Consider the following 25,562-nt stretch of genomic DNA (forward strand, 5'->3'; position numbering starts at 1 on the left):
GGATGCAAATTTGACTTTGTAATTAAAGGTACTTCCAAAGTGATAATCTACCTGATGTTTACATATAGGTCACCCGAAGGTCTCTCCTAGGTGCCCCAGGGGTGGGGTGCCATGTAACTATAAGGAGGGGCATTATAAAATATGTTTTACATGCCCTGGTGAGGGAAAAACTGCCCATTTAATTTTTCCCCATTGTAAATATGTAGCTCCATAGGCTAACACTGGAATTTTTATATATAGGTATAAATAATGTTAGGAAGGAGCTAAATGTGTCATTCAATGACTCAAACGATGGGTAATAATGAATCCAACAACTTGCCACTGTGTAATTTATCATAGCTAATGCAGAAAATAAGTTATAAGACTTTATTTTCTGTAAGCCAAAATCCAGCTTGCTAGGCTCCTCTCTTGATTGGTCTGCCTTAACGTGGAATAGCCCGGCTTCCTTGATGAGGTGATAAGTGACCTGCACTGAGCAGAGGTTATCTGATGAGGTGGGGACTTCTGCAGCTGCAGAGGCCAGGCCAGGAATGGGGCTGGGTAAATCAAACCTGGCTTCAAAGGAAGCACAACAGTAAGAAATGCTAGTATGGCCTGCCCTCTCAACTTGTACCCCACAGACAGATAGCAGCCCCAGGAATGGAAGTTGCAGATGGTCTGGACAGGAAGTGTTAATGGAAATGAGCCACACCGGTAGGTTGATTTAGCTAGGTATTGCTCCTCTAGAGAGAAATTATCCATCTTGGATTTTAAAGTGCAGTGCTTTATGGGACAAGAAAAATGCCACACTTTGATGGAAGCTATTGTGCTTTTTGGTGAGACCCTGCATCTCATTGAATAGGGGTGCCCCTCTGCTTGTCCCCAAGATGATTGAATAAATAGGTCTGGGCTACATTGCAACTCAGGTCTGCTGCCTGAAATCACAAGAAGAAATAAAATCAAATCAAATACTTTATTGCTCGATTAATAAAAAAACATTGCAATATAAAACATGGCCACATGCTACAAATCGTAAAATTGACACTTAATAATAAAACAATTAAAAAGTTGGGAGCTAAAAATCATTTACAACCATAATAAAACGTTTAAGCTGATTCTTTAAGAATTATCCTAAAGCAATTGCCCCAAGGCTGAATTATTCAGTTTCTTACGGAGTAGTTGTAAAAATGTTAAACCCCCTACAGCAAAATGGAATTGACTCACCCTTAAGCCAGTTTATTACCGTAGGTCTACATGAGGGGATATTATTAACTAGGAAATCATGTTTTAACAATTTTCTTCTTTCCAGACCAAGAGCGGGGCAAATGCAAAAGGCATGCAGTAATGATTCCTGGTTATAGCCGAACAAGCGGCAGTTTAGATCAATATACTGGCCTTTTCAGGATGGACGATTTTCTGTCGTTGTCGAAGAATCCCATACGATTTAGCAGGAATTGATGTTTGATATGAAAATAAAAGTGCTCAACTAAATACTCCTGTGGGGACAATGTTGAATAAGACCCCAAGACTGCCCAGGCCTGCCATTGTCTGCCCAGAAAGGCTTTGTCTGTAATGAGCGAGAGTGTACTAACAGCAATGTTGACTAATCTGTTAAATTCGGACTTCCCCATGTGACGTTTCCATACTCCTTCCATTCCCAGGTTAATGATAACCTGGCTTAAGTAGCTTCCCCATATTCCTTTCCTGTTACTAAGTTGTTGCGCCTGCACTTCTTGCCAGTAGGAGTAGAGTAAGGAGGAATTCTCTGCCACTCATAAACTCCATGATGCTTTAAGAAAGGTGCCCTGATGCTGGAAACTTTGATTTTTTAAGCCCATCTCAAGTCTGACCTAGGCCGGGGGGTGCACTTTTTGGGATATTAAAAACAGCCTTGTATGTTTTGACTTGACTGTTGTTCAATGCATAGATCTCCCAGCCCTTCAATATTTCAGTCCCAGAAGAAATAGCTGGAAGCAGCTGTGCTGACATGATCTTTAATAGATGGGACCAGTTTGGGCAAGCCAGCTTCTTTTTAAGCAGGTTAAAGCTATATGTTAATGAGTTGGCCTTTGTTTTGATCGACTGTAATTGGCGCTTCCATTTTAGGCGTGGTTCAAGATGAACTCATAGATATTTATACGACTGCACCATCTCCACTTTTTCCTCTCCCAGGTACCAATTAAATTGTATATAGTTTGTCCCTAGGAACCTTATCAGTTTAGCTTTGTAAAGATGTATTTCGAGGCCTTGCTCGGCCATAAAGTTGTTTTAAACTCAGTTGCAGACCTTGAGGGGTATGACTCAGCAAAATGATGTCATCTGCATATTGTAAGCACCAAAGGAATTTTCTCTGAACCCAATGCCGGGGAAGACTGTTCACTTGTGCTAACATGCCAGCAAGATCTGCCAGATATAGGTTAAAGAGGATTGGTGCCAGAACACAAACTTGTTTTAGGCCAGATTGTGTCTGTATTCTATTTGTTAATCTTGAACCATCTCCAGCTTTGATCTGGACCCAGGTGTCAGTGTAGAGATCTATAATGGCCCTCAGTAGGTTGTGAGGGATACCCCATTTAGCCAGCTTAGACCACAACCTTTTCCCTGGGGACCCGGTCAAAGGCTGATTTGAGATCAATAAAACATGCGTAAAGGCCCAGCTTCCTGTAGCTGGCTTTTTCCATTATAAGGGAAAGTGCGATTAAATTTGATGACGTTCCCATACCTGCCCTGAAGCCTGTTTGAAACCTAGGGAGTAGCTTGTTTTCATCGACCCAGGTCTGAAGGTGCTGCAACAAACATGAGCTGTAGAGCTTGGCTTCTACATCAGTGAGGTCTATCAGCCTATAATTTGACGGCAGAGCGGGATTTCCGCTTTTATAGACGGTATGTATTATACTGCCTCTCCATGATTCTGGGATCCGATTGATGTGGACGATAGAGTTGAAGAGTGGCAGAAAATACTGCACCCAATATACTGGGTCGGCTTTGAAGATTGCATTCGGAAGTCCATTTGGTCCAGCTACCCCTTTGGACTTCAGCTTATTGATCAAGCCGACTAGTTGTGCTAGCTCCCAAACTTGAATTTGATCTTCCTTCTCGGCGATGCCCGAAAGCTTACCCTCATCTTTGAAATTTGGCAAGTGATTATTACTCATAGATGGTTCAGTCACTACTGGAGGAAGCCTAGCTCCGCCTTTTGTCAGCCTATTTGTCAGTCCATACAGACTGCTGACATGGCTCTCCCAGGCAGCTCGGGTTATCCCACAAGAAGAAGAAAGACTGCCCTGTCGGAACCCTGGTCTGCCACCTATAGGACGGCACTCTGAAGTAGTGCTCCTGTTGCACACTGGAACAACAGCCCTAAGTAATTTGCCTTGCTTCAGAAAGGACTCAGGAGTGGACTCCCTGATAGCAACAGGCTAACAGAGCTTGCCTGCACCAACTATCACAAAAGTCCCCAGCCTGGACTGTGTCCAGTGGACTTTTATGGATTGGCCAGGTGAATTGTGGTCCTAAACTTCCAAGGACCATTGCAGAGGTTCTAGACCCTTGGATTTATGGTTTGGACATTTACACTCTCAAGAGGGACTTCAGGAAGATGTTCCAGAAGTTTGGAGACGTTTGGAGCAACTTTGGGAAAGAGCTCCATAAGTGGACGACCTGACATCCTGAGTCAAGCCAACTACCTTCAACCGCGACCTGGCCTGAATTTCAGGTTTGTCCTGCTGAAAGCTCTGGAGCTCTAGACTTCCAGGATTTTATTGGGACCTTGTGGAAGCGCAGTCCAAAGATGCTGCATCGAAATCAGTTTGCTGGAAAGGACCACATGACATCTAGAGATAAAAGCTCCAGAAACGTTTCTCAGTGCGAAGGTACACTTTTGACCCAGGCCTCCTGCACAATGTATCCGAGCAGGGTTTCATCGCAGTCTGCCTCAAACTTTGACTTTGTTCCAGTCAAGCGTGACCAGATGTCCCCAGTGGGTGCTATTGATTTCTAATCACTAGAAAGCATGTTTTTATAATATTTAAAATGTCATAATCCCTGTGCCCTATATTGGAAATTTGTTCTTTTGGTGTCATTTTAAAGATAAAAATATATCCTATTTTTATAAATTGGTGTGGGATTTTTATTCTGTGTTGTGATTTACTTATTTACTGTACTGGTGCATTTAAATGCTTTGCATACCTCTCCCCTAAGTTAAGCCTGCCTGCTCGTTGCCAAGCTACCAGGAGTTGAGCCAGGGGCTAATGTTTTGAGACTTTGACTGGACCTAACATTGCCTTGGGGGCATTATTGCTAGTGGTAGGTGTGTACTTACCTCTACTAATAGCCAGCATCCAACACATGGTGTGTGGAGTTTATGCCTTTGGTGATGTTATGAAAGTAACATAAATACAATACTCACAGTGAACAGGAAACACCAAATAGGTTATCAGCTGTGTCCATAAATGCTGGTGATCAAACAGGAACACACAAGGTGGTAACAGTAAGCATGGAGAACTAAGATACACAGCCACAATAGGCAAGGAGCTGGCAAGGAAAAATGAGTAACAGGGAAGAAAGGAACACAAAAGGCCACACTTGGGTGAAAGCAAGTAACAAACCACACAAGTGAAATGGAATCTATGGCAGCAGTAATAGGAGGATAGCCAACTAGAAACCTGAACTAAGGTAAATGGAAAGAAGGGCAGGTACAAGGACAAAGGTAACTACAGACAGAGATAATGTTCAAGGGATTAAGAATGTACTAAAATAGTGCTGGCTCAGGAATTAAAGCGCATTGCAGGTGGCGCTAGTTCAGGGAACAAGGATGCACTAAAATAGTGCTAGCTAATGACAGCAAACAAGAAAGCAATGCAGGCAAGGGTTAACAATAGTTCAGGAACTCTGGAAACAAGGAGTCGGTGAAACAAGAAAACTGCTACAATGACAAACTCAGGACTGAAGGAAACTGGGGATTAAAAGAGCTCACTATAAACACATTTCTCAGGTGTGAGTAGGCTAGCACCTGTGAGCCACAGGTGTGCTGAATTCCTCCACCCAGTTTTGGCCTACAGGGATGGACAGGAAGCAATGAACAGGGAATTCTAGGTACTGGTCTAAACAAAAGCAAACTGGTTTTCACAAAACCCGACATGGATCTGGCGTAAAAAAGAATTTCATAATAGGCTCAAGAGGCTAAAAGTCAGCATAAAGGTATAGCAGGAAGTCCATAAGCTTATTTAAACTCTGGAAAAGTACTCCAGATAGGTCCCCTGGTGATGCGAATGAGAGTGCTGGGAGTGAATAGAGACATCTGTGGCAGTGACAATGCTGGTGGTAAAAACGTGGTGTAAGCTACAGCATATGTAGGGTGCTGGTAGCCCAGCCCTCCATAAACAGCCTGGCAACGGGTCATGATAGAGGACGATATTGTCTTGATGCTGTGAGTCTGGTGGATTCAGGAAACTTCAGCCAACCCCATGCAGGTCAAAATGTCCCACCTTGACCCAACTAGTATATTGGTCTCGTAAATATTCACCCCGCTCCTAGTTTAGATTCAAGAAGGTACCTGGCAGTTTTATTAATCTGGCTAGTTTTTAATTCAGCAAGGTAATAGTCTCTGCAATCTTTTCCAACTTTCTGGCATGCAGTGGCCTGTGAATGTATCCCTGGTCGCACAGCTGTGGTGCCAGTGACACCTTGTTGCATCTCTACAGACAGTAGCGTTCCTAAGGAGGGATGAAAAAATGCAATAATTATTAGTACCCACTGAAGTAAACAAATGTAATCCCACACAAAACTATTCTGTAACCCGTTTCCTACCCAGGTCACAACTTTCCTCCCTCAGTTAATTTGCCATCAATGTACTGTTTCGTACTATTGCCTTACAAATAGTATTCCTGTTCCCCCATGCTGAGTGGCAGAAGGAACACCAACAGAGTCACTCAGGCTCCTTGTTTGCTTCCTTGTATTCGATTTTTTAAACTTATCGCGCTCTACAACAGTGCAAATCTGGCAAAAGTTTGAACACAATATGTAAAGTTGCAAAACATGTAGCTTTGCAACTTTGCACACTACCATCGATCGAGGAGGCATGCTTCAAATTAAAAAGGAGAAGTTAAATAATCATACTCAAAAATCATTATAAAACGAAGAAAAATAGCTTAACAATTACTGCTTTTACAGTCTCCTAATGGTACAATACCAGCTGCTGTGCATGGCCTCAGGGCAGTAGGATGTTGAGGTCCTTCCCTAAAAAAAAGAAATTACAAATCTGTAAAGCAGTAGCACTCAGTACAGTAAGCACTAAAAAACTCACACATGCGTGCTTGTTCAGTAACCCTAATCCCCTCTATCTCACACCCTCCTCTCTCATTTATTATGCCTGTAATAAAGTTCTAATTTCCACTTGACTGTGTTGTTCTTTGAATACTATTCAACCTCCTCCCACCCGCCTCAGGTATTTTCACTTACACATTCAGGGACTGGTTGCAACCACTAATTATTGCATCTGATAAAAATCAAATACTGAGATATTTAAAATTTGTGGGGTGGGGCAATTATCACCTGTTGTGACTTTTTGGGGGACAACATGCAAAGTTTTGTTCTAACCTCACTAAATTATGTATGCCTCAGTAAATGCAGCCCCATTTCTCGTGTTAAATTCTGGAACTTTTGACCCGCCAAAACTTAACAGTGTGTGATCTTTATCACACTTGTTACTTACCAGGTGCATAAAAATAAGGCCACTTGTGATTGCAATGCCCTACGCAAACAGGTGTTTTAACCTAATTTAATGGCTCACTTCCAATCGGGCCCTAAAAGTGTGTAAAGCATATTTCATCGCGTGATAGGTTGCAAAATGTGTCTGTTCATGATGATAGACAATAGTCCCTAACAATTACGCCTGAGGCAAAATTTGCAGCACATTAATTCATTCATTCATTCATTCATAATTACGTGTATGCATTATCCTTCCAAACTTTCATTCACCCATTCATCTTAGAACTCTTTGATTCATCAGTCTATATTTGCACTTTTATCCGTTCACATGTTCATCCATCAACCCTTCACTCCCCATCAATCCTCTCACTTATCAACCTACCCTGCCATCATGATTTGTACACAGAAACTCGGCCATCAAAATACAAACACCCTCACTTCTAGAACGCCCACTGTCACATATTGCTTTTGTAACGGATTACTTCGAGGTTTACATCAACAATGTTCCGTTTTTGATTATGGTGCAGGAAGCAATTTATGAAATAATTTCCATTTGAATCAGTTCTGTAGTCCTAGCTTGAGAAAGCAAGTCGCAAAGTGTCTTCATTTGAGTTCTTTTTATAGGTTTATGTAGAGTCAATAAATTCTGGAATATTTACTCTTAACTGCACAATAATTCTTCATGTATTACTCTTTCATTTGCTTTTGGTCGTATTCGTTCGAAGAGGAGTGGAGAGGTTGCCAAAAAAATTATGACGTTAATAGAACATACGACATGTAACCAAGTCTGTGTACCTATTGTCATGTACACAGCATGGCTTTTGCTAGAACTTGCCAATACTGCTGTACGTTGTTAAACTAGTGATGGTTTGTGCGGGTACTGCTGTTTGTTTACTCTTGTCACTATTGCGCTCATATTAGCGCCTAGATTCGTATACATGGCGATTGTTATTTTTTAAAGTGAAAGAATTCTGAGCCCGAAACGTGAATCGAAAACCTGTGCTGATGAGAATTTCCTTCGGTATCTGCAAAATAGTACCCACTACCCGGGTCTATTTTTGTCCGGGGAACTGTGCGCGCCCTCTGTGACTAGAAATAGGATTTTTGAGGAGGTGTGCCCTGCAGAACAGATGGTGAAGTGCTGCAGCGAGTGTCTATATAAATCAAAGCCAAGGAGCTCACTTGGAGCTGAAGTCCTGACGGTGGCAGAGTGAGCAGAGTGTACAAACATGCCAGCCAAAGTCCCAATCAAGAAGGCCCCGGCCAAAAAGGCTCCTAGTAAGCCGGCGGAGCCAGCAGCTGCCCCCGCCCCCGAGCCTGCCCCGGTGGCTGAGCCCGCGCCTGAGCCGGTCCCTGCTCCAGCACCAGAACCTGTCCCTGCTCCCGTGGAAGAGCCCGCCCCTGCGACAGAAGCTCAGCCGGCAGAGGCCCCAGTGGAGGCGGCGCCAGCGGAGAGCGCTGCCCCGGCGGAGCCCGAGAAACCAGCAGAGGCGGCGCCCCCACCCCCTCCCGCGGAGCCCGAGAAACCAAAGGATGGTGAGGAGGGGAAGAGGGCTGGGGGTCCACCAGACATACTGTAAAGGGCAAAGTGGGTGCAAATGGAAAATGTGTTACGTGGAATCCCCAAGAATCAGTTTTAGTCACCCTCACAGACATTGAGGCATTGCACACGTGTATCCGTAAATCAATCTAGTCTTTCATTTTATAGAGCATCATATGCTTGTTTGACATTACGCACGTAAAATATATGCTAGCCACTAATGTAGGGGCAAAAATAGATACGTTCTTCTGGAAAGACTTTGTGGTCTCTAAATGGATGGTTTTTAAAAAGGGGCCGGCTCAAAATGTAATTAAACTAGGAGCGTTAGCTGCAGTACTCTGCCAGTAACCAGTGCATGCTCTCCCTTTTCTGAAATCACGAGTTAGTGTTTTTATAGTCACAAACTGCAGCGAATATTCAGGCAAAGTATAGACTTTCACGTGCAGCACTCTGATCTGAAAATCAGACATTGTCTTTAATAGGATTAGGCATATCTAAACCAGATTTAGCATGTCACTATCTGACTCGGGCCACGACCTGATGGTTTTTCTGTCGCTGAGACGGCGTGGATCAAGCTCTATTTTGCCACTATACTGCGCTTTCGCATTTGATAGCTATCGATTCACAATGATTTTGCTGTGACTTACTCTTGTAGTACTCCATAAATTAAGGAGTAAGCAAGAATACTCAAGGCCTACTCCTGAAACCCAGGACTAAGCCTAGAAAGAGTAAGTCAAAAGTCACACCCTCTTATGGTAGCATCATTGTGAATCTGACTCTGGGGTTTTAATCCCTTTAAATTATTACAACAATGTTCATCACAAATCTTCTAATAAACATTATGAGGACTTCACATGATGCCTGACACAGTCGTCCACCTCTCGTCATGGAAATAACCTATGGTCTTCTACCTCACCATTAAAATGACTGATCTCATTTGCATATCGCCCCAACATGAACAGAAGCAGCTGGAACATGGTGAACATCTCTTTATTAAAATAAGTACACATTAGAGCAGGGGGTCCTATGGCTATAGAACCAAGCTATGTGTCACTGACCATGTTTAACAAGACGGAAATGCGCCTATTTCTACAGGCTCATGCCCCACATCGCCAGGGCCGGACTGGCCATTTATCTTATTGGGCATTTTCTCCTAGAGTAGGAGGGTTGCATCAGCCACCTCTGGTAGCTTTGTCACTGACTCCAGTGCCCTGGGCGGTTTAAACAGAGAGAGAAGGCGAGAGGAGAGGGAAAGAGATAGAGGTGAAGAAAAGGAGACAGGGGATGAAGCGAGACCTGAGGGAGAAGAGATAGGAGCGGAGAGATAGAAAGAGAGAGTGAGAAGGAGAGACAGAAAATAGATGGATAATGAAGGGTGTTGGGGTTGGGAATGTGGAGAGGAAAGGAGTGGGTCTGGCCTGAACATTTTTGCCAGAGCTGATTTTGGTTCCCAGCCGCTACTGTAAATCGTTGCTGACACAAAATGAGGCAAAATTGTGTTGGTGACTACTTCCCAAGCCTTGACACTTAAGCTGACCCTAAGCAATGGAATACTCCAATCCCTGGAGGCATCCATCAGATCTGTAGCTGCATAGACTCCATCTGTGTCTGGGTTATCCAGAGATCTCGATGCCCCAACAGGAAGATGTTCTGGCTTGACACAGTGATATTCAGCTCCTCAGATTCAATATCTCTTTCTTGCTGGCTCATCAGAGGCTCCCTCTCTGTTAACGCCGAGAGATTTCTTGCACACCCCATCAAACCAAGGTAACACACTGCTATTTTGTAACTTAAGTATATCCCTTGCTTCACACAAATCCGGCACATTCACTCTCCTGTTGCATTCTGCAGATATTTTCCTGTCCTCCATTAGTCGCTGCCACCAGCACCTTCTGAAGATGTTCCTGTATCCCTCTGCTTCTCTTCTATGGATCCTGAAATGATGCTAGGCGGTGGTCAGAGATACCTCATTCCACTCATTTGCAACTCCACAAGAGCACCCCTATGTTGATGCTCATCACTGTTGGGAATTGTCTAGGGTAGTGGTTTTTAACCTTTTACTAGAATCAGGGGACCGCCATGTAATCATTACTGGAGTCTGGGGACTTCCATTGAATCATTACTGGGATCGGGAGAACACAGCCTGAGCAATTCCAATGATTCAAACAGCAAAACAATACACAAAAATACATAAACAAGCATTTATTAACCAGATATAAAAAATATGAAATATTTTATTTGACTCATAAACAAATATACAAACAATCAAAAATGTAATTTTAAAGGGAAATTTGGAGTTTTTCTAAACTGAATTGAGGCGACTCACTGTCCATACTATATTCTATTTGATACACTTGCGCTGCTCCCCTAAATCAATCAGAGGGTAGCAGCTGAGTTTTTAGCCTCCAATTTCAAAATTTCAGAAAAATTTAAATGTTTCAGTTTTATAGTTTACTTCTTTATTTATACACACTTTAATAAACTGTTAGTATTGTTTTTATGTTTAATTTTTAAGCTGTCGTGGACCCCCTGATTAGGCGTCACAGTCCCTGGACCACAGATTAAGAACCTCTAATGTATCCACATCAGTTTTTTCATATGCACTCTCTGCTACAAATATTTGACACCTCTTTACTTAAAAAAACAAAGGTTACAAGGACGTTGTAGTTAGGTTCACATTTTAAACGCGCCCCACCATGCACAGTTTTTTCATCAAAAGTGTTACTGCCGAAATTACATTGATATTATCAATGATGTTATCAACGATGTAATGAGTGTCGTAATTTGTGGGGTAATTAGCAGTGCATTGAGAAGGCATGAGTTATAGTTAACTTAGGGCACGAGTTATAGTTATTTGAGTTAACTCTAACTATGACAGGTGAGTTTCTATAGTTTTGTACGTTTAAAATGTGATCCTAACTATAACATCCCTGTAACATATGTTTTTTTATGTGAATTTCTATGCTTTAAAAAAAAAAAAAAATTCCTAACTATAACGTCCCTGTAACCTTTGTTTTTTTTCTGTGAATTTCTATTGATTTTTTAACGTAAAGTAATTTTTGTTACAATACGTTAATCCGACCATTGCCTGCGGCGTGGCCAGGCACTGTGGTTAATCCCTATAACAACCCAACCCCGTGCTGCAACAGCCTTCGGCCATGCGCAGGACGGGTGTGCTGCAGGGCCTGCACCCAACCCCTATAACCACCTAAACCCATGACTGCAGCCAACCTCTATAACCACCCAAAGGCATGCTGTGCATGGCGGGGTTGGCTGCAAGGCCTTGCCCGAGGCTAGATGCTGCGGCCAACCTCCCTAACCACCAAGCCTTTGGCCGTGCATGGCAGGAGTTGGCCGCAGCCTTTCTCTGTGGCAGAGAGATTAGGTGTGCGAGGGTGTATCTGGGTGTGAGAGTGGCTGTGAGAGTGTCTATCTGTGTGTGAAGGTGGGTACATTAGTGTCTTAGTGGGTCTGTGAGTGGGTGCATCAGTGTCTGTGAGGGTCTCTGAGTGGGTGCGTGAGGGTTTCAGTGGGTCTGTTAGTGGGTGTGTGAGAGTCTGAGTGGGTCTGTGAGTGGGTGCATGAGTGTCTGAGTGGGCCTGTAACTGGGTGCATAAGGGTCTGAGTGGGGCTGTGAGTGGGTGCACAAGGGTCTCAGTGGGTCTGTGAGTGGGTACATGAGTGTCTGAGTGGGTCTGTGAGTATGTAGGTAGGGGTCTGAGTGGGTGTGTGATTGGGAGAATAAATTGAGAAAGAGAGTGAGAGGGAGAGAGATATAGAGTTTTTTTTAGGCTTTGATGAATGATATACTCAGAATGAAATATTTCAAAACACTAGTAAATAAACAAACAAGCTGCCAAGTGATAATAGGATTTGACCCTTCAGCCTACTGAGTGACAACACAAGACCTTGACTATGAGCCCAGGAGCGACTCTGTTCTGTTCTGAATCCAAACGTAACTAGTCAGCTCCCGCTAGTAGCTAGTAACTAGTAGCTCCCGCTGTCAGAAAGCCTGCTTTGTTTGCTTTTGCTTGGTGAGAGCTGTCTGACACTGACTGCATGTTGCCTCATAGGACCATTAATACTGGGTCTTAATATTACTTGACTGACTTGTACTTGCTTTATCAAATTCAGAGGGATGCAAGGTTAAGTTGAACTTGTTGTGCTACAGACATTGAATCCTGCAGGTTTTACATACAGTTATGGGGCAGATGTATTAGCTACCTTAGAGGCTATCTTGTAAAAATGTGCAGCTAATTTATGTGCATAGGAATTCATCCTCACACAGCTGCAGTGCAAGGAATTATGAGAGAAGCTACTTTCACATGTATAAAATGTAACTTTTTCCTAATGAAAGATAGCATTCACACATTTTGATTCAGTACTGCTGAATTGCCTGATCAGTGAACCAAAAACGTGTTATTTCTGAATGCCCCAACCTCATTCATCCCCATCTATGGGCCATACTAGTGAAATTACCTATGCAGTAGTTGTCTATGTGAAGAAAATATCATTACTTATTTATTCTAGGCTGGCATAATGGCTCAGTGACTTAAACAGGTGCATGCTGATACATGCAGGGTCCTGCAGATCACAAGTTAAGATCCCCATAAGCAGACTCAGCCTTCCATTCTTTGGTTGGTGACTTGTGTACTATTAAATTGGCCAGTAGTATCAAATGTTACATATACCATGGCAAAAATGTAGTATGAAGCTCTAGTTTTATTTTGTTGAAAAGTTATTAATGTGAGTCTTTTGACATTAAGGTGGGTGTGCAACATCAGGACCTCAGAAAAATAAGACTCCATGACTGATATGACAACTACTCAATAAAGCAGAACAGACTAGGAGTCAAGTGTACATCTAGTTTTATTGAAGGAAAACTAAAGTAATCTTGTTTGTGAAAAGTACACATCCCTTACTTGTAAGGAAATGCCTCTTTTTGCATGGTCACTCCCACATTTTTGGACTGATACTGCTGTGTTTTAGACTCTAAGAGTGCACTGAGACCTGCTAACCAGACCTCAGTGCCCGTGTTCTAACCCTATACAAATTACATGCCGAATTGGATACACTCATTTGGCAAGGACTGACTTACTAGTATATGTACCCAGGACATGCAAGGCAGAATGGCAACTCAGGGCTGCAGCACTGTTTTGGCCACTCTGTGTGACAAAGTACAAAATTGCCCCAAACCTTCCATTGCAGACTGGAAGGACTGTGTTTTCACTACCAGTTCGACTTTGCCATTCATCCAATGGCAAATTCACCCTATCCCATAACACTATATGTAAGTCTCTCCTAAGGAAGGCCTATTGAGCCCTATGGCAGGGAGCTGTATTTTATTAAGTAAGACATATATGTTTGATATGTCTTAACAGCAACATTTCCAAATTGTCATTTTGCTGTGGGTAAAGTTAGTAGCCCCATTGGCTAACACAGGGTACCCGGTTGGCATCCCAACCCAGCTAACTCCTGAATGGGACTACATAACTTAGTCATGGAAGGTATCACATTAATTGTGACATTAAACCTGACCTGATGCCCAGGCCGATTTTAATATCACTATTAAAGGTAAGCAACTTTTAGGAAGTGGCCACTCTGTGCTCCAGCTAGCCCAGCATCCTCGCAAAAGACCTGGCACACTGACAGCATTCTGACCACCTGGGGAGATGTATTAATGGTTCCCCAACACAGCAACAAAGGCAGTATCGGCGGAGGGAGTTGTCACCTCCTCCCACTGGATGGCCACTCAGGGTGTTACCACTAGGTGAGCTTGAAAGATGAAGCTGTCTTTGTGAGGGAAGTAGTGCCAACACCCCTGAGCAGATTGCCTTTTGTTCCTTCAGACAAAGTGGATAGAGGGTCAAAGAGGTAAAACTCATGCCCAAACCGGTTCTACTGCGGGCATGTGGCCCTCTGGTAGCCATACCTCTCGATAACAACCGAGAAAGAGTCATGCCATCTTGAATGGGGCCAGAATGTGGCACTCTGGGATAGCCAGATGCCACACATCATAGAAAATTTGTTACTAGATAGGAGGGAACCCAATAGCCCATTGGCTAGTGACTGCGTGGCCCCACTCAGGGCACCTTCCTTGGATAAATATGGCACTCCTGGCACTCTGACTCTTAGATTATGCTGGAATCAGAGAGAGGACTAAAGAACGACTGCCCAGTTGCCCTTGGACCTGCAGAAAGAGAGGCTGCACCATCAGAAGGACTGCACGTGCTGCACTTTGGGCTACCAAAGATTGAACTGTGCCTGTGGCTGGGGGAAAAGTTAATTCCCAACCCCAACCTACAGCAGTGACTCCAAGAATCAGTCGGCTGATCTCCTGTCCACAGGTCCAGAAAAACAAGAGCTGAAGTTGCCCAAATTGACCAGTTGGCAGCCACTGCAGATGTTTTGCCGCTACCAGCGGCCAGACACTCAAAAGAGTACCAACAAAGACACTCTTGTTGACCACACTACAACGAAGCATCCATCCCTCAGCATCAGGACCACCTCATTCTCGTCTACAGCGGCTGTCCTGTGAAGTTTAAATTATGCTTCAAAAACCCTCTGGTGGCCAGGTAACTGTCTAAAATGTCTACTCTGGTCCCCTACCTGGGCATGAGTAGTCAAACTAACTGTTTCAAACTTTTCAAAAGTTCCCAAAGTTTTTGTTGACCAATGCCTGTTTGCAGCTGCATCTAAAAGTGATAATATCTTATAAATCTGTGTTTCCAAAACCCTTTGGTGGATTTTGTTCATCAAGGTCTCGAAAAATTCATAAATATATCATCTATTCCTATAAATTGGTGTCTTTGTTCTTCGTGTAATGTTGCTTTCTTTTTTGTTGTTGTTTGGTGCTGTTAAATGCTTTACATCTTTTTCCTATGCTAAGCCTTACTGCTCTCAGCCACAGTTACCCATGGTTAATCTTAAGGTTAAGTAAATGTCCATAACTGGACCCATGATGGTATTTGACAGTGTACTGCACGATATGGCCCCACAGCCACATCATATAGTACACCCAAATCCTCACATTATTGCAAACTGATGGTGTGCACTTCGTGCCTTAAGCATGCTTTCACTCCTGCCTCTTCATGTGTTTCTTACTTTTTCAAAAAAAGTAATTGTTTTGAAACAATTTATATAACAAGTAATGTAGCTTGTAGTGGGCGTCATCGAACAGTAGTAACACTTCATTATGCTAGTCGGTCACAATGAATGAGCCGTCCAGGCGTAAATTTTGTTCTCATTGGATATACTATTATGCCCTTCTGTAGTGCCCGCAACCCCATATTACATGCTTCAGACTCACTACTCTTTTGCTGAGTTCCTATATGATCTTTGTTACCATTCACTTTGAATGGCATCAATAGTATTTTCACTATGCTTACCTGTCATCACTTACTCCTTATTCCAGATGTTGATGACAGGGAATTACATAATCTCCTGCTATGATAGACTTTAATTGACACTTCTTTGTAAGTCCTTTCCCTGACCTTCGAAACCAAGGCCAGTGCTAGGCAAGGGCAGTGTGGGAAGCTGCCAAAAGCCTCGCTCCTGCTTGCAAATAAGGGGTCCTGCACTAGAGCACCGCTGTTGAAAAGACTCCAGTGTTATGATGCCCAAGTAGAGGCAGAGGTTCAGCAATGCGAGGCCCAGGGGATGGAGGGCCCCAGTCCCCTGGGCCTTGCAGCCATAGGCTGAAAGGGTTTCAGAAATCTAGTTGCTGCATCTGCAATATATGGCTACTTGAAATGCTCTTAGGTGTGAAGTGAACCATGCCCTTGCTTGAATGTAAAGCAGGGTGCCCTGCAGGGCTCACAACAGAAGAAAGAATCATGTTCCATTACCAATGGGTAATACTCACCTAGCATGGAGGAGACAGGGGCTGTGTCATCAAAATTCAGAAAAACATATTTCTTTAACACTCAGAAGCCTTTTACCTTAGTACATCTGATTATATCACTGTATTGAGATGTATTTAGTCAAAGTGAGAGTTTTTAAACATGAACTGAGAAACATTCCTGCCCCCAGCCTGATGATAATGGTGTTAGTGAACTAAGAGCAGAGCCACTGGAATTATGTGACAGGGCAGGACCAAATTAGGTGGCAGGGTTAACTAACTTATGCAGTAGGAAAAGGAAAATTATGTGGCAAAATGCGGCTGATTTTGCAATAGTATTATTATTTGTCATTTGTACCATGACATTACTATCTGGGCAAATGATTTATCTCATTAGCACCAGTCTGATTACCACATACTGCAATAAGGAACAGAAAGATGACCAGACAACCTTTGTGAAGGGCCTTCTAGTGTGCCGCAATATGAGTTGCTGCATTTTTTCACAACTTTTGATCCATTTGAGCTAGAAACAATCCAAAATGTGTTTGAAGCTGCAGATCATGCATCAGATGGCTTAGTGGGAAAATATATAAATGTGCTGAAAGGCAGCAGCCACAAAATTGCATAATTCCAGTGGTCCTGACTGAAAAGCATGTCAGGGTTCATGTGAACCATGCACGTGTGCTAGATTCATATTAAACATGGAAAAAAATTATAGTCTATTACATTAAACACAAGAGGCGTTTGATGTGCACATATTTGAATGTGCTTTGATGTGTGATATTTAACAAAATGGAGGTTGGCGAAATAAAGCATTTGCCAAGAATCACACAAATTGGTCAAGCAGGAAAGCCAGGAGTGATCTCAATTTTCTAGCTTCTCACTGTTAAACTCAGCCACAACATGACTATCTCTTCATGACATTAAAGCTTCATGCTTCATCTTTAATTATTGGACAATAATACTAGATCCTTTATGACAGGCTGGGTCCACATAGTATTTTTGGTAGTTTTACATAGCACAAACGTTGCCAAGGACATAAGAGCACTTTACAACAGACACAGAATACGTACATTTTTTTTCCAGTGTAGATATTTGTCTGGATATGCAGGATCCTGAGACAAGGCCAGGATTTAGCCTGGCTCCCCTTGATGCATTGTGGGCAGTTGTAGCCACTAGGCCACATTGCTTCATTTTGGCCTCAACGTTCCAAAAGGACCTTCAGCTGAGCAGAGCCAGGCCTCTGGCTCACGATTTTAGTGGTTTCCCCACTTATAATAGCATGTTTGGATGGGCAAATTCCATTAAAAAATGTAAAAACCAATCAGAAAGGGGGATGATGGAAGGGGAGAGATGGCTATGAAGGAGGAGAACAGCTCAAACAGGGTACGAGAGTAGAGGAGAAGAGTGTTAAAGAACAGTGTAAGTAAGGAAGATGTTGATGTTAGTGGGGTGGGCAAAACCAGCAAGATGAGGCTGGGGAAAATGGAGAGGTTGATGTAAAGGGGAGAGAACCAGCAAAAGTAGTTGAGGCAAGAGAAGGTGAGAGGCTGGGTGGGAAGATTAAAGGAAAGGGGCAGAGCATTGAGGAGTGGCCTACTAATTTCTTCTAATCTTACATTAGTTCAGCTTGTTACATTCCTTAAAAATCTTTGAGATTAATTGCGGTGTTTAGGTGTTTAGTGTGCATGTGTGCTCCACCCTTTGTTGCTTCTTCCTGACAATATTTTACCCATCCCACTGTGTATGACATCTGTGCTGTCTCCTCTTTTCTTTTGGAATTTGTGCTTTCTGTTGTTTGCTACAGCTCCTGCAGGTCGCTCATCTAATGTAACATGTATCATTTTTTGTTGACCCCTCTTCCTTGCTGAAAACAAAATGCCTTATCTTCAACTTCACTAGCATAAAGGAAGGGCTAGCGAGTCACTTGAAGTCCCTCTGTATAGTTCTGGAAAAATATGACTTGGAATTTTGATTGTGCCCTAATCTGGAAACAGTTAGTGAACATTGCAGTGATCGTATCAGTTTTGGAGAGACCTAGGCCTAGAGTTTTCAGGCAGTTTAATTAATTTAATGTACTTCCACGTAATACAGCTTTAAAATATATGTTCTTATTTTTTCATGATTATTATTTATATTTTATCCATTTTATTGATACCCATACTAGGTAAGTAGTTTCTTGCAAAGCAACTGCTTCAACAATGCCAGAAAAGTAATGCTCAATTGATATCACTTCCGGTGATGTAAATTCCTGTGATATCACATCTTAGAGGGGCCTCACATGTTGCTAATCTGCCCAGGGTCCCAGAAACCCTATGATCGGCCCTGCAGAAATCCACATGCCATTTATAGTTTTCTGGCACATTCACACCCTTATTTTGAAGGTATATATGTTTTGAGGGGCAAGGATTGATTAGGAAGTACCTACAAATGACACAGTTCATTAAATGAGAGGAGAGGGATCCTGTTCACAAAGTGTCATTTGGATTACGAGATCAAGAACGGATTAGAACATTTGCACTCTGGAATGGTAATTTGGCACTGCCATTTGCACCGACCAACTGAATAAAAAAAACACCTTTTTACCGACAAAGTGATTAAAAAAACATCTTTTCACTGACCAACAGGTTCCAAAAAGCACCCTTCCACAGACCATCTCCTTAAAAAGTGGCCAGTGCCAACAGATTTTTAGATTACTCAGTGGATCCCAATACACTGCTTGCAGTGGTTGGTCAGTGAAGATGCCAATAAAAGATTATCCTGCACCAGAAACTGTTTTTAAAAATCGTCTACTCTTTTTTCATAATTTCTTGCACAGGGTTGCTGGGTTTGTTCTGTTACTAGTTTTCCCCATTTCTTTGTTAGTGACTTATTTCTTTCGATAAGTAATAAACATACAACTTACACTAAATGAACACAAAGCCACATTCTTATTATACTCAAAATTCGCCAAAGGGTAGAATTACTGCATTCACAATTTTAGAGCCAGGGACTGTAAATCGTCGGACGCTGGCTGAAAAAATGAATTTAAGTCCCACAAAGTTATATTTTTGTAGTAATTCAAGGTTTGCGGCATTTTTCGATGTAGAAATCCACGAAAGACGAGAGGAAATGCTTTTGCGAGAGAGGAAAAGAAAAAGAAATAAATGAATAGAAAATAGCGGTTTATGGGACGTGGTTCTCCACAAGAAAATTGTTTTCTTTGTCATTGAAGTACAGCAGTCATAGACTTGCAGTCCAAGCTTGTTCATTAGCTTCTTTGTTAATGCTATAAAAGTCAAACATCTTCTCCAAATGCATGTGTGAATTTACAGGGGCATATTCTACATTTTACACGAAGGCTTTGTGATAGAGCCCTTAGTTGTTATCGTTTTGGCGCTGTGATGTGGGGTATTTTTAAAGCAGTGTTGTCAAAATGTAGTGAGTGATTCATAGGCGTAAATTAGAAGAAGCATCTGAGGGTGGGCAAGAGTAGCGACAGAACGGAAACAAGCATTTACAATGCAACGGGTCTCGCGTTTGCTCATGTTAGAGCTAATCGCGTTGTAAACTCCTAACCCGACTTTTCACCTATCGGGCAAAAGTGCATTTATGTACATAACCCGAAAAAGTGAAATTAACTATGTAAAGCGCTTGACTTCTGCCAAGCGAGATCGCGCTCGTAAATTAGAGAAAAAGTAGTCCACGAGCCCGATGGAAAACAGCGAGCCTCGCATGTTTTCTGTACTTGGTCGCTGCGCTCGAGGAGGGCTAGCTACCGGAAAAGGCATGACGTATGCGTGCCTTCGACTAATGAAAGCAAGCAGATTTTATTAGGCAAGCCCACAAACCAATAAAAAACACTGACGTGAAGTTGACAGGGCTCCGAGCCCTTTTCTAAATACTAAAGCGTCTTGCTGCGATACGCATGCGCGAGCGCATGCAACGCAGGCTCGACCCTAAAAGTATCTAAGATTATCTTTAAAAGGGCAACTGCAGTATGTGTACATATGGCGATTTCAAGCCAGTCCCAGATGAAGATTCTGGGTCAATTCACTTCACAAATCACTTTTTACGAAGACTGCATGTGCATGTTCTGTTGGCTGGATGTCCTGTACTGTTGTTGTACCCACTGCTAAAAATACAATGTTCACCATGGAGGACTAAGGGTAGCACTAACCACTGCAAACCGAGAAATTATTGTACTTTTCCTACAGAGGTCTCTTCATTTATTTCTTAGAGATGGTGTAGCATGCACTGGTATATATCATGTTTTCAGACTACCACTTTTAGCAGTTAGCACAACCATGAAATACCCAAAGCTTGGAGCTAACATGTTCAAAGTTGCAAACTATGGGCCTGATGTGAAAAACTTTTTTATTGACACAAACACCCGATTCTGAGTTTGTAACAGCAAATCCAATTTTAGTAATCAGTAAATCAAAAAAAATGGGATTGTGATCTATACTGATTCGGTATTTGGAAGGGGTGTGTTGTGGGCGTTCCTTCCACATACAGAATTACTCTGCAATGCATCAATGTTTTGCAATTGAAATCTGGCCACAAAACATTAAAATATTTCCAACTCCTAAATTGGAGTAGTAATGCATTCGCAAAGAGGAAGGGGTCCCACTGCGACCCTTTCCGCTTTGGGAATGTACTAAAGGGTTGTTGGGATTAGGCAGTGGCCTTGGGGACCACTTTCAACTCTCAAACAACCTTTTAAAAAACAGAGTTTCTTTTTAAACACAACCCTGTTTAGTTTAAGGAAAATGGACTGTATTTAAAAAAAAAAAAAAAATTATTGAAAGATCATTAAAGATCGTCTGCTGTCTCTAGTTCGGTGCAATCCATGTGGTGGCCACCAGTCAGAGTGAGGCTCAATCTGTGACCTACCATATTAATATTCATGAGGTAGATTAAATTACAACTATAAGTTCATAGGTCAGTTTGTTACAATCTTTATTGGCCACAAATATACTGGTCACAAATTGCTATCAGATTTTTGCGACCAGTAATTTGTGCATCGGTCCTATATTCATTGTTGGCCCATGCTAAATTTACGGGCTAAAACAAAAATGTACTACATTCTTTATGCAACTATCATTCATAGAGTTGGAGAAGTGGTGGCCAAAAGGAAGATGCAGGAAAGGCCACATAGATAAAAATACATGAAACATAATGGGGAATCATGGATACACATTGTTACCCAATTAGTAATTATAACCATATCTATATATTATATATATATATATTCCCTACTGATGGTCGTCAGTAGATAATTACAGTTAGGACCTAGTTTCCATGGGAAAAGCATTTTTTGTTTTGCCAATAACTTTGACACAGTTTGACAAATCTTCACGAAATTTTTAAAATTAGTACACCATTCAGTTCGGCTGCTGTTTTGAAAGTTGCGGTGTGATTCGTCAAGCAGGGGGTGAGAAAAAATGGGCCCAAACATGCTCTTTCCCTTTGCAATTTCTCATAGGGAGTTTGAACACAACTACAGCCTGAACCACTGGACAGAGTTACACCAAATTCAGCAGTAAGGTAGCTCTTGGTCCAGAAAGAGAGCCCTTTTTGTTATTCCGGAGTAAATCTGTTCAGTAGTTTTTGAGATATTAAAGAAAAAAGAAATATAGATATGTAGAGATGCTGATCCTCTGCAGATCCACCAGCCTGTTTAGATATCCGATTGCCTGCCAGCACTTCATCCAGGAAGTGTTGGCAGCCATTTTGGGACTCAGACTCAGTCGAGTCCCAAAAAGAAACTTGTACCCTAAGGTAACTATAACTCACACTTTGCCATACACAGATAATTACCCCACATATTACGCCACTTAGCCCCCCCACGGCACCGGGGACCGCCACCTCCCTAGGGTAGAAAATATAATCACATGCAGGGGGCACCTGACCCTCCTGCAGCCCCGGGGAATGCCACCTCCCTGGGGCTGATATCTAATTAAATGTAGGAGGGGATCAACCCAGCTCTCATGCCCCTCCCCGGGACAGAATATATAATGAAATGCAGGGGGGCTGCCCAACCCCCCTACAGCCCTGGGGACCACCACCTCCCCAAAGCTAAATTAAAATAAGATAGGAGGTCCGTTGCAGGCCTCAGGCCCCAGGGACCACCACTTCCCTGGGACTACTTCACAGTAAAGCCCCCACACCTGAAGCCAATAATGGCCCTGGCTCCCGCTCTGCTCCCGGTGCCCACCCCCAGGACATAGCTTTTTGCTTTAACATGGTGGGAGCTCGGACAGCCCCGCCAAGTCAGAGCAAACACTCTGGTTCCAGCAAGTGAGAGCTGTCAAACAGTTCTCAGTTGCTATAAGCAAAGGTTTCCTCTGTTTCCCTGCCCAAAGACCTGCAGGCAGGGAAACAGAGGAAAACTATTGCTCTCACAGATAGGAAGCTGCATGTTTAGCAGCTTCCTGTCTGTGACAGCAATGACTGCTCCCCCAGGAGATGGGGAGCTGGCTGGGACCGCGAGGACCTTCAGGCTCCCCCTACAATCCCCAATGGTGGTGACTGGCTGGGCTAAGATCAGCCGGGGGAAGGGGGCCACGTTGCCCCCCAAAAATATATTAACACCGGGCCCAAGGAGATGGGGTCCCCGGGGTCAAAATGGGCCAGGGGAGGTTGGCCGCATGGCCGTCTTTCCCACAAAGAAATAATTTTTAGAAGGCTGGGCCCTGAGGGATTGAGTCCCGGGGCCAAGATCTGCCCAGGGAGATGAGCCTTGCAGCCCCATTCCCGGAAAAATACATATATTAATGTCGGGTACCAGGGGATGGGGTCCCCTGTGACAAAAGTGGCTGGGGAGGTGGGAGGCACACGGTCCTGCAACCAACTGCTGCAGCTCAAGCCCTAAGGCCATGCGCAGCATGGGGTTGGCCGTTTAGGGTGGTTGACCACAGGGACTGGCTGAAGGCCTGTGTGCAACCGTGGTTGGATTAACGTAGTAATGAAAATTACTTTATGTTAAAAAAAAACATAGAAATTCACTGAAAAAAGACAAAGGTTACAGGGCGTTATAGTTAGAAAATAGAATTAAAAAACATAGAAATTCACTTAAAAAAACAAAGGTTACGGGGACATTATAGTTAGGCTCACATTTTAAACTTAGAAAAGCATAGAAATTCACCTGTTATAGAGTTATCTCAAGTAACTATAACTCGTGTCCTAAGGTAACTATAACTTGCACCCTCACCATGCACTGCTAATTACCCCACAAATTACATCACCCATGACATCTTTGATAACATCATTGATAATATCAATGTGATATTTGCAGTAATTTGTATATATATATATATATATATATATATATATATATATATATATATATATATGTATAGTGAGCAATTTTAAAAGGTACATGGCCTAAGACTAATGGTTGTGCCTTTTTAATTTGAATTATCTACTGAGAACGTAGATCTGTTTGATTTTAACATTTCTAAATGCATCACTTTACAATTGTGTATTCCATTTGAATTAAGTGCAGTTTCCGAAGGAAAAGCAACACTTTCATTTTTTTCTCATACAGATAGGCTATAAATAACTTTAACACTCCTTAACTCACCTTGCCCTAAACACATTTCAAATTGTGACACTAAACAAATGTAGTCATTGGGTCTAACCCTATACTATCAATCCCTAACCCCAGCCCCCACCTTCCAACCACCTACACCCTAATTTCTAAAACTTTAACTTTATTCCACAAGCTATGAAAAACAAACCATTATCTGTATGCTCTTAACCCTATTCACTGTAGTCTTAACCTTATACAAAATATACTTAAGCCTTAAACTTTAACCCTGTAGCCTTAACCCCTATCTTCTTAACCCATAACCTCTTAATCTCTACCCTTTTACACCAGACCTGCAATTCAAACCCTTAACCTTCTATCGTATACACTTTACTCCCAAACCCTTAACCCTATACCCCACACCCTTTATTGTTTACTCTATATCCTTGATCCCAACACCATTGTCTATACCAATAATTCTACCCCATGTACCATTTAGTTGTACTCTTTAAAACTTCACCACTATACCACAAACCCTTAAATCTTAACCCTGTACCCTGAATCTTAATCCCATTCCTCAGAACCTTCACCATGACTCCTACATGCTTACCTGTAGTCCCATCCTCTCATCCTCTTGAACTGTACCCTTAAACCTGCACCCTTAGCTCTTAACCCCTATACTCCAAGTCAGTCCATACTCCATAGACCCAGACCATTCATGCTAAACCCCATACCTCTACTCGTTAACTTCTAGCCCTTAATCGCTTACCTCTAATCAATTACCTGTTAGCCCAATACCAGAAGGCATTACCTCATACCACAAATGCATATGTGTACAACCCCACCCCTCTTCCCTTAATCTTTAACTCAATATCCTTGATTTATAAATCCTATACCTTTAATCCTGTGACTCCTAAAACTGATACCACAATCCTGCTCCTAATTCCTAATTCCTAACCCCTAAACCTATACTTCTAACTCTATACATTTAACCCCTAATCCCATACCGTTAACACCTATATTCATAACCCTTGAGCCTTAACCTCATTCATTTTGCCCTTCCTTCAATATCATTTGGGAACAAAGGTTTTGTGAAGTGTTCCTTTTGCATAGTATTTATTTTTAGAACTAAAAATTGGGAATTGTTATTTTTAGAAGCATAGCTTTCACAGCTTTGAGGCAATATGCAACAAATACTTCCCATTGTGTTAAAGATTCTATCTCCCATTCCCATCAAATGGGCAAGGTCATAGTGTATCCATTTGCATCAACCTACAAAAAAGGGTATCTCACAAAGTTTACATTTATTGTTGTTAACATAGATTAGATTGGACTTTCATCTTGCTGTATGTATACACTGAGATCCAGGCTGTGCTGGTTGGAGCTTTTAAAGATGTGTTCAAATATATGTTTGTTGATAATAAAAGATAAGCGACGATGAGCCAAATGTGCAAATTGTAGTAATAGGAATTACCTAATTGTGATTTTCTGTGAAATTCCAGATTCATTGTCAGTTTCAATTTAGCAATTTATCAACAAGTACAAAGATTAAAAGCAAATTACATAACGTACAATTTAAAATATTAAAAAGACAGATTGATAACATTAATCACAATATAATATCAATAAAAACTAAACTCATAAAGTGTTGAAATAGCAGTGTTGATGGCCTTTTAAAAAGTCCAATCCATCAAAAGTGATATTAATTAAATGGCTACTGCCTACAATACAACAATGCTGAGATCTATATGGAGGCTATGACATTCTGCCACATGGACCATGTTCACATATTAAGTTTAGCCACAGCAAACACCACAATTGCCCTAGTGTCACTTTTGCATATTCTTTGGGAATTAATATGGTCACACAGCCCCAGAGCCTGGCCCATTGATGCAATCCACCTAGATTTTGATATGAAATAAGATCTACAGAAAAATAAAAACTGCTCCTCCAACACATCTGTAGAAAGACAGGCTGGACAG

The 25,562-nt window shown here is 42.2% G+C and overlaps 1 protein-coding gene across 1 annotated transcript in view; it reads left to right on the top strand.

Annotated features, from left to right (window-relative positions):
• The first annotated feature begins 7,859 nt into the window (after positions 1–7,859).
• Positions 7,860–25,562, top strand: part of MYBPH (myosin binding protein H) — a 147,347-nt gene continuing 129,644 nt past the window's right edge. The window contains exon 1 of the mRNA XM_069238998.1: positions 7,860–8,223. Coding sequence (XP_069095099.1) covers positions 7,917–8,223 — 307 coding nt within the window. The 5' untranslated portion in view covers positions 7,860–7,916. The remainder of the gene's footprint in view (positions 8,224–25,562) is intronic.

Source organism: Pleurodeles waltl, chromosome 6 (genome assembly GCF_031143425.1).
Source record: "Pleurodeles waltl isolate 20211129_DDA chromosome 6, aPleWal1.hap1.20221129, whole genome shotgun sequence".
In the NCBI taxonomy this organism is placed as follows: Eukaryota; Metazoa; Chordata; class Amphibia; order Caudata; family Salamandridae; genus Pleurodeles; species Pleurodeles waltl.